Source organism: Schistocerca americana, chromosome 1, assembly GCF_021461395.2.
Source record: "Schistocerca americana isolate TAMUIC-IGC-003095 chromosome 1, iqSchAmer2.1, whole genome shotgun sequence".
NCBI classification, from domain to species: domain Eukaryota; kingdom Metazoa; phylum Arthropoda; class Insecta; order Orthoptera; family Acrididae; genus Schistocerca; species Schistocerca americana.
In genome coordinates this window covers 840,698,465-840,711,006 of record NC_060119.1, presented here as the reverse complement: position 1 = coordinate 840,711,006, position 12,542 = coordinate 840,698,465, and the positions used below count along the sequence as shown (strand labels likewise).

The 12,542-nt window shown below is 39.6% G+C and overlaps 1 protein-coding gene across 1 annotated transcript in view; it reads left to right on the top strand.

The window, feature by feature from the left end:
* Positions 1-12,542, top strand: part of LOC124546674 (transcription factor E2F5-like) — a 73,917-nt gene that overhangs the window by 42,223 nt on the left and 19,152 nt on the right. Inside the window, exons 5-7 of the mRNA XM_047125055.1 lie at positions 6,390-6,518; positions 7,502-7,711; positions 8,106-8,262. Coding sequence (XP_046981011.1) covers positions 6,390-6,518; positions 7,502-7,711; positions 8,106-8,262 — 496 coding nt within the window. The remainder of the gene's footprint in view (positions 1-6,389; positions 6,519-7,501; positions 7,712-8,105; positions 8,263-12,542) is intronic.

The window sequence follows — 12,542 nt, the reverse complement described above, 5'->3', positions numbered from 1 at the left end:
GAAACATTTAGAGTGTTAATCATATGACTAAATACATCCCCTTTGTGTGCTGCCATTTTCAAAAAAACTCGTTTCAGTATGAACTATTCATGAAATTGACTATTTTTAGGACCACATGATTTGTGATGAACAGGAATGGAATTCCGTACACCACGTGTGACCCATCCACCACATATACCATCCAAAATCTTGAGAAATGAGAGAGGTATCATTCTGTTCCCAACTTTAAGTACAATTTTGATATGTTGACTACATTCCATTTGCAGAAATTTGTGACCTAAATTGAACTATATGCAAAGTCTACACAGTGCATTTCTTGCACCTGCAAATTCCGTGCAGTCATTTACTGAGTTTCCTGCAGCACAATAATTATGACGAATAACTTAAAGAAATTCAGTTGTTTATCAAGCAAAGATATCAAGCTGTAAGTTGTGAAAGAATCAAATTTTTTCAGCTGATAGTTTTTAAATTGAATGATAAGTATTTAATAGCAGCCGCCAAGTCCGCTTCAGTGCTTTGCAGAGAAGACTCCTAGCTGTAGTTGGCGCTGTCACTATCACTCGTGCTGCAGCAACAAGATTCAAAAACATTTGAACACAGACGTTGCCTGTTGTAGCGGATGACAAGCAGCGAGCTGGACACCACCAACCTAGGCCACTTCCATAGCTATACTAGTGATCATGTTTTGTTGTCTGAAGCTGTTGGCCACATCTGTCACTCACATAGCATGTGGCCTAAGAGGCAGCCACAAATAGTGGGTTCTCTTCTGGAGAATGTCATGGTTTGTTACTGCACCTCTGTTGGATTTGCATCTCGTAATGTGCACTTTACAATTGTAGTGTTCTCACTGTGTTGTCAGAATTGGACACTAGGGATTGCAGTAATATCGTACTTAGCAGAAGGGTATCACACTTTTCAGGACAATAAACATAAGGCACAGGTACTGTAATTAAGTCAGTTGGGTGAATTCATCTCAAATAACACAGATCTGTCACCTCACCTCATGGTCATGAATTTCTCTGGAAAAAATATCTATTGGACCTCTATATCATAAGTGTTCAGAAATAAAGTATTTTCGTTTTATCTTCATTTCTGTAAATGGTACAGTCCTTTGAAAAATGCATATTTTGTAAATAACTCTTAAAACAGTAGATAACAAAAATATATAACTAATAAACCAAACGTTCTGGAGACCTGGCAGATGTTTTGCATTAAAGCTCCATCTTAGTGTGTTGAAATTCAGTATACACCCGCACACTTATGGGCTTCCTTTAACTTAAAAATTTAAGTTAATTTTTCCACTTTTTTTTTTTTTTTTTTTTTAGTTGGGAAGTCACAGAACACTATCTTTTCTGTCTTATTACCAGATACTACTGTCGTAATTATAAACAGTATCTTCTCGGCTCCAACTATCTGTATTATGTAAATATTCATTACCAAAAATGTAAAAAAATTGCATTTTTACAAGTTATTTACTCAAAAACTTTTGAGAATTAAACAAAATATTGTTTGATTCATATGTTAGTCAGAACACATTGGGTGATATTTTTCTATGTATGGGCAATATTTTTCTGTGTAAACTGGAAAAAGTTTTTCAATGTTCTGCATATTTCACATCACTGAACTTCTAGTTTAAAATATGCATTTTGACAACACTGTTTACAGTGCTCTTCTGTTTGTAACAAACAAGTAAGAACTTGCACATAAACCATTCTGCATCAAGATTTGTGTTTGGGTTGAACTTTTTGTTTGATATGTCAGTGAGGAAGTACGGTAGTCAAAGAGTGAGGTGTGTGGACTATAAAAAAGATGCAAGAAGGTGGCGTTTAAGAAAAGTGAAAAAAACTTCACAGTTGTTGGAAATCTGTCAGAAGTATTGCAGAAATATCATGGTCTTCAAGTAACGGTATCCATTGTGCAAGAATTGCTACAGTCACTACAAGAAGAAATTTATTGACAACCCATCTGAACGATCACCATCATCTGAATGTGAAACTGGAGAAGACAGTGCAGATGTTCATATTCCTGGGTGCGAAGTTGTTGATGCATTGAACATTAGCATTTCTGCTGTAGCCCCTACTATACCCCCTCATAAACGTCCAGGAATGGTAAGAAGCCCAAGAAGAAAACAGTATGCAAAGAAAAGGGAAGAATCAAAACAATTTTTACACAAGCAACATCTTCAAAACTTTGTGAATTGTGTGATACAGATGTACATGGTACTGAACCTGAAGATAGTGATATGTGCACGAAACGTGATGTGTGGTTTCAAAACCTAAATACTACTGTCTCAGCAGCCACCATTACTGAGAAGGTACAGTTCCCGGCACTGATATCAGCTATTCTAAGCAGCAGATACAGAAATACATACCTGCTGCCTATATTATTTGATTTCAAAAGCTCGTAAAATAAAGAATTACAAAGGTATTTGGGCATGCCCAGATTTTACTCTGGGCAACCGTTGCAAGATGGTCAAGATGGTATGGTTACTGTTACTCTGGAATATTACCTAAGTGATGGCAAACATTGCAGCAGGCAAAGTCCTAACCAGGCTGATGTTATCTGTGTTAGTGAAAGTGGTTAAAAAGGTAAAAGATATATGAGATCAATAAGAGAAGCATCTCCTAAAGAAATAGGAGAACCTGAATTAACTGGTCTCACAAAATTGTACTCCTTACGTTCAAAATGGGTAAAATGCCAGCCAGTGATGGAACTTGTGCACAGTTTTTACTGCACTAATTTGAAACTTTTTTGTTTCGCCATAAGCAGTGTTACGGAAAGAAGTACATGGAGATGGATGTGATGCTTTTGTGTGTATGTCAAGAGCCACAAGATAAATCCTGGTTGCAGGAGTGTGCAGTGTGTCCTGGTGCTGAAGTGACGACTATTGAAGAAGCATTACACCTTCAGGATACTGACAACAATGTAACCTATGTATTGTGGGAGGGTGGAGAGTTGGTGAAGAAGACACTAGAGCCAGAGAAGTTTGTTACAGAGGTTAGGCATTAGCTCCTGAAAGGAATAGCTCACCATCATATCTGTAGAATTCAGAGACAGGTCATAGCAGTAGAAAAGAGGCTGCATCCCAGAATACTGACATATCAGTTCTTCATTTTGGTCTGTTGCCTTGCAGAAGAAAATTCAAAGTTACCATTGGCACACATCACAGGTATCAATATTCACACGTGTTGCACACTTCCTTAGAAGATCGCTCTGTTTTGCTGTTGTCGGTGATTATCTCATCCATGAGAGTGCACATGCACGCTATGCTGTCAGTATTGATAATTGATGACATAGCAGCTAGAGGCCAAGCATTTCCTAAGCATGTGTATGTGACTGATGGTGCAGCATCTCATTTTAAAAACCGCTTTCAGCTTTGAGCTTGGTCAATACTGTAGTACAGGAATTACAGATAAATGGATATTTTCAGCAACAGTTCATGGAAAAAGTGAATGTGATGGGGTAACAGTTCTCTGCAAACATCTTGCAATAAGGTTTAATCTTCAGCATGAAGCTGTTGATGCTACACTGGTATAGGCATGCGTATTGAAATACAGAGATATGTAAACAGGCAGAATACAGCGCTGTGGTCGGCAGTGCCTATAAAAGACATAAAGTGTCTGGCGCAGTTGTTAGATCGGTTACTGCTGCTACAATGGTAAGCTATCAAGTTGAATGAGTTTGACTGTGGTATTAAAGTCTGTGCACAAGCAGTGGGACACAGCATCTCTAAGGTAGCGATGAAGTGGGGATTTTACCATACAATCATGTCAAGAGTGTGCTGTGAATATTAGGAATCCCGTAAAACATCAAATCTCAGACATCACTGCGGCCCAAAAAAGATCCTACAAGAATGGGACCAATGACAACTGAAGAGAATCTTTCAATGTGACAAGTGCAACCCTTCAGCAAGTTGCTGCAGATATCAATGCTCGGCCATCACCAAGTGTTAGCGCACAAACCATTCAACAAAACAGCATCAGTATGGGCTCTCGGAGCCAAAGGTGCACTCGTGTACACTTCATGACTACACGACACGAAGTTTTACGCCTCGCTGAAACTGTCAACATCGACATTGGACTGTTGATGACTGGAAACATGTTGACTGGTCGGACGAGTCTTGTTTCAAATACCATCAAGTGGATGGATGTTTACGGGTAAGGAGACAACCTCATGAATCCATGGGCCCTGCATGTCAGCAGGGGGCTGTTCAAGCTGGTGAAGGCTCTGTAAAGGTATGGGGTGTGTGCAGTTGGAGTGATGTGGGACCCCTGATGCTTCTAGATACGATTTTGACATGTGACACATACGTAACCGTCCTGTTTGATCACCTGCACCCATTCTTGTCCATTGTGCATTATGATGGACTCGGGCAATTCCATCAGGACACTGACCCCCCCCCCCCCCTCCGCCCACCCCCCATGTCCAGAATTGCTAGAGTGGCTCCAAGAACACTCTTCTGAGTTTAAACTCTTCCACTGGCCACCCAACTCCCTAGACATAAACATTATTGAGCATATCTGGGATGCCTTGCAACGTGCTATTCAGAAGAGATCTCCACCCCCTTGTACTCTTGTGGATTTATGGACAGCCCTACAGGATTCATAGAGTCAATTCCTTCCATCACTACTTCAGACATTAGTCGAGTTTATGCCACGTTGTGTTGCAGCACTTCTGCGTGCTTGCGGGGCCCCTACACGATATTAGGCAGGTGTAGCAGTTTCTTTGGTTCTTTAGTGCATAAGAGATGCTCCTGGATTTGTACACACCATATCAACCTTGGTAACAAATATGAAACTCTTAATTCTAAATGAAAATACCTTAAGGAAATTCCGTGTAAAAAAGAGAAGAATGGTCTGCTATGAAGCCTATGGTAGGAAGTCAGTCAAGTCACTACTGGGTTGCTTCCCGAAGTAGCACACATATTGCAAGAATGGCTCTCCTTGAAATGCAGTCTATTATTGTGCATGAAATGCAGTGACCACAGTTTACATTAGAAGACTTTTCATTTCTTGTGTGTGTGTGTGTGTGTGTGTGTGTGTGTGTGTGTGTGTGTGTGTGTGTGTGTGTGACTATCATATGTGGGTGGGACAGATAATAAGTCTCTCTCATGAGCTGCGAGATATAACTGTCTCCTCCATGATACCTCATGGTCCTGCTAATGCTTTCAAATGGCCATCATCAAAAGATCAGTGTGCAGTTCCCATTTCCCAAGTACTGCTCTTGTTGGATCATCCTTATCCGCATGCAACTTCAGCTTGGCTATAAAAGTTCAGTGAGAAGCAGATAAAGAAGAGAGAAAAACAAATGAATTCTTCAACAGTGAAGTGTTGATTGTTACATCGTAGGCAATTTTAATTTATGGGGAGTCATGAAGTAAAATCATGACAGAAGACAATAATAATTTGTGAATAATATCATAAAAAGAAAAATGGGTATAAGTATTCTATCTCATTTTTGTTATAAAATGCTTTTGTATAAAATTATGGATTGTTTTCCCACTCCCTTATAATGTAGTAAAGTAATTATTTTGATTCAGAAATATCAGTTTTGGATGACATTTATTTAAAATCAGCAATCAATTTAAATATTTAAGTGTCCGTGACTTTTTGACCTTGAGAATAGAGCTAGATACATGTAAAAAAAAATCTCACGTTTAGTACAGGAAAGTATTGACTGATTGTACATCCTCGAAGTACAATGATCAACTAACATACCATGAAATTTTTAGGAAGTTTAGGGTGGGGCTTTTGGAGAAAATTGTTTCTAAATAATCATAAATTTTGACAGTTTAAGAATTTCATACATTAATTATCATAGCTGACAGTTAGCAGTCTTTCCACTTCATCATTTCTCAAGGCAGTTGACATCCTTTGACTGTTCACATTTTTGAAACATAATTTTGAAGTTTGCAGAAAGTTACAAATTTTCGTACTTTATTTTTCCAAAAAAGGGGGGGGGGGAGGAGAAGTATGTATGTATGAATCATATTTGGTTTCTTTATTACAGTTTTCCAATTTTCCCTTTCATTAAAACATTTTCACAAATACTCTCACTTAGAGGTCTGTAGTGTTTCAAGAAATCATCAGAAAACCGAAATATTGCAGTTTTGAAGAGGTATCATGTGGAACTTCAGCATATATTTTTTTTCTTTCAGCAAACTTTGAAATAGTGGTGTGACGCATACACTCTTGACCTGTATGACTTGAGATGAAATTGGCCAGGTGTTCTGCTTTGACTTTTCAGTATGCAGTAATGCAATATTTCTTTTGTAACCATCACTTCCTCTGAATTTTCCCTCTCTTCTGAGGACCTACCCCTTTCTTCTATTGTAACTTATTTGATGTAATGAGAGAAATTTAAAGAGGAAACATTGCAATCTTTTGCAGGATCCACTTGGTAAACCCGTATATCAAATACACCTTAAATCTTCTATAGGACCTATATCGGTTCTTCTGGTTGACAGGAAGATTGAGGAGCCAAACATTAAAGAAGAAAGCATGGACAATGTGGAACAGGTAATTTTGTGGCTGTGAACAACATACTTGCAAGTAATAACAAGAGCTGTTAGTATAGCTCATTGAGTCAGTATAACTAGTTTAGAAGTAATTTAATGAAACAATGGAAAATCCAGGATGGAATGTTAGAAGTAATTTAAATTTTTATACTGACAAGCGTCCTCAATTAAATTGAGATTGGAAAAAGCGTACTTGTTACTGGTGTTTACAAAGATTGCATGTACAGTAGTTTCTTATTACTTAAAATGGGATGAGGTCCCTATAACTATTAGCTTTATTAGGATATTTGCATAATATGGGGCACAGGAATTTTAAAGTAAGGGTGCAGTATCTTTAGTCCCTGTGGAATCCAAGATTGTTTTGCTCATGCAATCAGTTTCATATGGAGAATGGTTTTTGGGCTTCTTTGTTGTGCAAGGGGGAGGGGAGTAGGGTGTACATGCCCATGCCCTGTTCCATGCTTGGTCAATTGTCATATTTACACTTTTGTTGTGATACTAATTAGAATTCTAATCTATCCCACCCTTTGGACCCTCGGGATTTATACAGTATTGTTAGCTTACAGCATATTGATAAAATGCTGTGGATTTTAATAGAACTGTGTTTTCATTTGGTTTGCCTTTGTGGATCTATAACAATTACTTAGATTTTTCTTTCTTCAAACATGTATGGTATAACTTACTAGGTGGACGAGGAAAATGCTAACTAAAAAATTTTGAAAAATGCTGGATGAGAAAGGACTGGCAGCTGCCTCTGAAACATTTCCCTTCTTCTGAAACTTGTAGTTGGCTGTGTGTTTTATGTAAAGATCATCCTTATGACATTTCACTTACTTCATTTTTGTTTCTAGTCTTACTCGGGATATTTTTTGTCATTTTTCCATTCCAGTATCGAATTGCCAAATTGGCTGTTAGATAAGTTTTTGTATCACTAGTTCATGTCAGATGTGTTTTAAGAGTTTGTTTAAAATTTTTAACAATTAGGGCACCAGTGGGACAATGACTGAAGAGCAGGTATTGACAGATGCCCGTGAAAAGTTAGAAGCATACAAAGCAGCTATGAAAGCACCACCAGAAACATTAGCTGGTACTGCTCTTGCTTCTCGTACAACAAGATTGCGCAGTTCACCGCAGAAGGGCACATTGCCAACAACAATGGCCAAAGTTCCTGTTAGGCAGGCAGCCACTACACAGGTAATTATAATTTTCTCTAAAGCGTAATAAATAATTACGTAGACTTACAAATGTATGTTCAACTACATAGAACCAATCATTTTAGTCTCTTTGAACAGTCTTTTATAAACCATATTGAATGGGATGTGAACTGCTGTGCATCTGAAATAATACATGTTCCTTGTGCCTTTAATTCTGAATAACTTATACAGGGCTCTGTTTATTTGAAATATTCAAAAATTTGTTCTATTGTTACCTCTCCTTGCCTCCTTGCTCTTGACAGTTCTCAATGCTTTTGCTTTTTGTATAATTTTATTTTTCAAAGTAACTTGTGTTTGTAAACTTAATTTTTTAGTTACATAAGACAAAGAATTAAGTTATCTGGGGTATTTAAATATGCATAACTAATTTACAGGAGGAACAAGTATCTCAGTCACCATCAAGCCCTAAACGTCGTAGAGGTCCAGGGCGACCACCCAAACACCCAAAACTAGACCTAGACGTAGAATTGGATATGGAATTGTTGGAGCCCGATATCATTCTCAGTGATGTTGTATCTGGTGATGGCACTGGTGAGGCTCAAAAACTGCTTCAATTACATTATTGTAGTGATACTACTTCACGGTAAACTTAATGTTTTTGCAGACCCGTAGATATAGGGAAACTTTGAGTGGTTCAACGCTTTCTCGACATGCCCTCTTTTTTATCTTTCTATTTGCCTCGTTGTCATGGGAGAGTAGTTGCAAAGAAAGTAATTTTCTTAGAGACTGTCCATCTTACACATATCTGTTAATGCTTTATCTCTGCACTGTTGATTTCAGATGATGAATTGTTTTTATTATTAATGTATCAGAGGATGTCGCATGGATTTAAGATTGAATATTGTGTGAGACAGTATACATTTGTACTCTGCAAAAGCCAACATTGTGTTTCATTGAAACTGATTCTATTTATATGCCATTTTCAGATTTTATGCTAAGGGCAACAGTTAGGACACCTCTTTTGCAATCTTTGATATTGTCATTGCAATACCATTATGGAACTAGACGTTTTGTATTGACCATAGATGGGGAAGACTCAAAAATAGAACAACTGACTGAGAACCATCATATTAAAAAGGTTTGCAGATACTAAATCCAACAATGGAAAAGATAACCAGAATTTGCAGTTATAAACTGGCAACAAATGTATTGTGCTAGTTCACCACCAATATTAAATGTCTGCCCCTTGTAGCTGAGTGGTCAGCACGACAGTGTGTCATGCCTAACAGCCCGGGTTCAATTCCCGGCTGGGTTGGAGATTTTCTCCACTCATGGACCGGGTGTTGTGTTGTCCTTATCATCATCATCATTTCATCCCCATCGACACGCAAGTCACCGAAGTGGCGTTAACTCGAAAGACTTGCACCAGGTGAACGGTCTACCCGATGGGAGGCCCTAGCCACATGACCTTTCCATTTACCAATATTTAATGTCATAATAGTACCCAACAAAGCTGTACCTTTTTGTTTTTGTGACAAAGCAGTGGCCATGTGTCTAGATCTGCAAAGTGCTTGTCCAACTTGCAAGGCGTGGAGGCCGTACAACAAACCCACTTTAAGAAGGCAGTATACAACACCAGGCTGGTATAATGTCATAAGCTTCTCAAAAGAATATAGAAATTCCAGTAAAAGAAAAACCTTGATTGCCTTCTTTATCGTAATACACCGGTCCACAAATTCATTAAAATGTAGGTCTGTCCTGAAGAATGCCTGATACATACACTTCTGCATTTCTCTTGTAGGCCTTCCCTATTCTGATTTTTCTGTATTCAAAAGTGAAAGAAACCATTTTCAATCATCGTTATTCATGACCAGACTCTGCTTGAGAGTAACTCTCTCCAGGTTGTATCTGCAACAGCTTGAGACTATTTTATAGTGTGCCAGTAATTTGGTTGGGAATGCATCTAGACATTTTAATTCTCTGATTGTTAAGGCTGAAGACCATCACTGCCTGCCACAAAGTTACTACTCTTTTCATACATTTCTGCATAACCACGTAACATGATGAAAACTTCTTTGATGGAAACATAAAGCATCTGTTGTATGTCGCTGAGGTTCCTCTAAAGCCACAACAATCACCTTTGTTGATGTACCCAGCAGTGAAAGTCTGTAGCACATTGTGGTGTTCAAAAATTCTTTCTGTTGTTTGATTTGCATCACAGTCTAAGAAGCTTTTAGGGGATTGTCATTGGCAGCATCTCATTAAGTTGATGGGAGGTAGATATTGTGCGTTAGTCCACAAATGACACAGTTTTAATTGACTAGGAAACTTAATTTCAACCATCAGTTAGTTGCAGAGCAAGATTTCAGTGCATTTAGGACAACAGAATCATTTTGTATTTTAGTTAGTGATGTATGTGTAGGTGTAATTTGAAACACTGTTGCGATGTATGGATGACTCGTCGTTTCGATTTTTGAGGTCTTCAGCATATCGATCTCGTGAGTTTCTTACAGAGTGTATAAGGGACTAGGCACTCCTTGGACTTCGCCGTGTGTCTTGACGGCGTCGCACACCAGTCTTCTGCTCACTACAGATTGTTTCCTCATATTCTCGAAAAGGCACTCTTTGTTCACCGAGAATCCTCGCTCCGCAGCTGCTTCACCGTGAGCGCGATTTCCATTGCCTTCTGCAGCTTGTGGCACGTTGCATTCTGGTTCTTGAGACATTTCATCCAGAACTCGTCTAGCCGTTGCTCCTTTTTGTTGAATGTTTCGAATTTTGTTTTGCAGTTCTTCTTTACAACAGAAGCGTATTGCGCTTCTGCTTTATCGGCACATACACCGTTCATCCAATTGCCCTCCACCAAAATCTGTAGAAAGGAATGAAATCTTTTGGGACCAGCCTCCCTGCACGCTATTGTGGGATCAGAGCAGCTTACAGCTTTTGTCAACCTAAAGTGTTGTCCGCAGCTCGTGGTCGTGCGGTAGCGTTCTCGCTTCCCGGGTTTGATTCCCGGCGGGGTCAGGGATTTTCTCTGCCTCGTGATGACTGGGTGTTGTGTGATGTCCTTAGGTTAGTTAGGTTTAAATAGTTCTCAGTTCTAGGGGACTGATGACCATAGATGTTAAGTCCCATAGTGCTCAGAGCCATTTGAACCATTTTTTTGAACCTAAAATGTAAGGGAGATTTCTCCATCAACTTTGACACAAGCTTGATCATTCCTCTTCTGCATTCGCTCCGGAACTTAGCGATTTCAAGGACTGTGAGAGACCTGCACTTTCTGAATTCATTCTTGACGGTGAACCCAATCTTGACGTGGTTCACACCCAAAAGATTGGATTCTTTGTCCAAATTAACTGAAGACGAACTCTTCGTCGGCTGGACAAATCATGTCATCGTTGTCTCCATTATCTCTGTCAAAGCAGAGTGGAGGAACGGTGCTAGCGGCCAATCGGATTGGAAATCCTTTAGGAAAGGTGTCAAGTCTCCAGCAAAAGTCTTGAAAAAGGCAATTTTCGGACCAAGTAGCTTGTGCTTGAGGTGATCCTCCACTACTCCGTCGCTAGCACATTTTGGTTTGTTTTTTTCTTCCAGTTTTCCAACAATATTCGCAGAAACGTAAGTATTACTAGAGCTCGCTCAGCAACTCCCACATTCTCCAGCCACTGGATCGCGCAAAACTTTAAGGGAAACAGTTCCGATTCCGTTGTCGAAATATACAGAACTCTTCTGGCAGGGACATCCTAAAAAAGATTGTACAAGGCACATAAAAACTGAATTATCATCCACTGTGTTTCTTGAATTGCGGACTTGAAGGCACATAAAAACTGAATTATCATCCACTGTGTTTCTTGAATTGCGGACTTGAAGGCGCCGTGAACAATGTGAAGCCCACACGTTCCAATTTCCAGTAAAACGGTGTCTACTCCTTCATTTTCTTTCAAAAATTTTTTAAGTTCCCTTAAGAACGCGAAGTTGACGTTAGGGCCGTCCATCGATACTTGTAAAAGTTTTTTCATTGCTTCGCCGGGAATTTTTTTCTTGAAGGACTCGAGTAGCTTAGCTGCCGTCGAACTGCCTAGAAAAGCCGATGCGTAGTAACGGGTGCACACTAGACTTTTTTTAATGTCCCAATAACGCACTAAAATGTCCATCTGGATTCTTTTGCACACCTTGTTCAAGGATTTGTCAAAACAAACAACAGTCCTTGATGCGTTTACGAGGTCAGATTTAATTTCAGACTCAAAGAAGGGAGCTAGTCCATATTGCACGGTATAACCGATTTTGTCCTTTTGTAAACGCATGCTCTTGGCTACTTCACTGTCGGGGAACATTGCGGGGAAAAGCAACACGTCGTTCGCAGAACTACGCAGTGACTTGTGTGAAACAATGCACTCCAAACACCACAGTATTTCCGCCTTTGTTACTTCGTCCTTTATTGCCATCCGATCAATTCCTCTCAGTTTATCCACGGATTTTGACATTGCAGTGACATCCTTCTGCGGAGGCGCAACAATTCCAGCTGCCAACGCCGCTGTTGTTGACCCAGCTGAATCCGCAGGTGTTGTAGTGGAAGTAGAATCTGTCTGCTGGGTTGAAGTGGTCGCCGCTGGTCGGGTGTAGATGTACAAACTTGCTGTGCTTCTCATGGCAGCTGTTTCGCGACGTGCTTCTTGGATTTTGTCATGTGACTTGTAAGAGCCGATCTTCCCATAGTACGGATGTTAATGAGGGTCCCTGGACATAATCCACATTTAGCACTATAAAGATCTGTAGGTACTTTCACCAACCAGTCCTTGAATGCTGGATCTGACAGCCAGCTATCTTGAAAACCAATCGTCATGGCGCAGTCGCAGTGGTTGTTGGTGGGC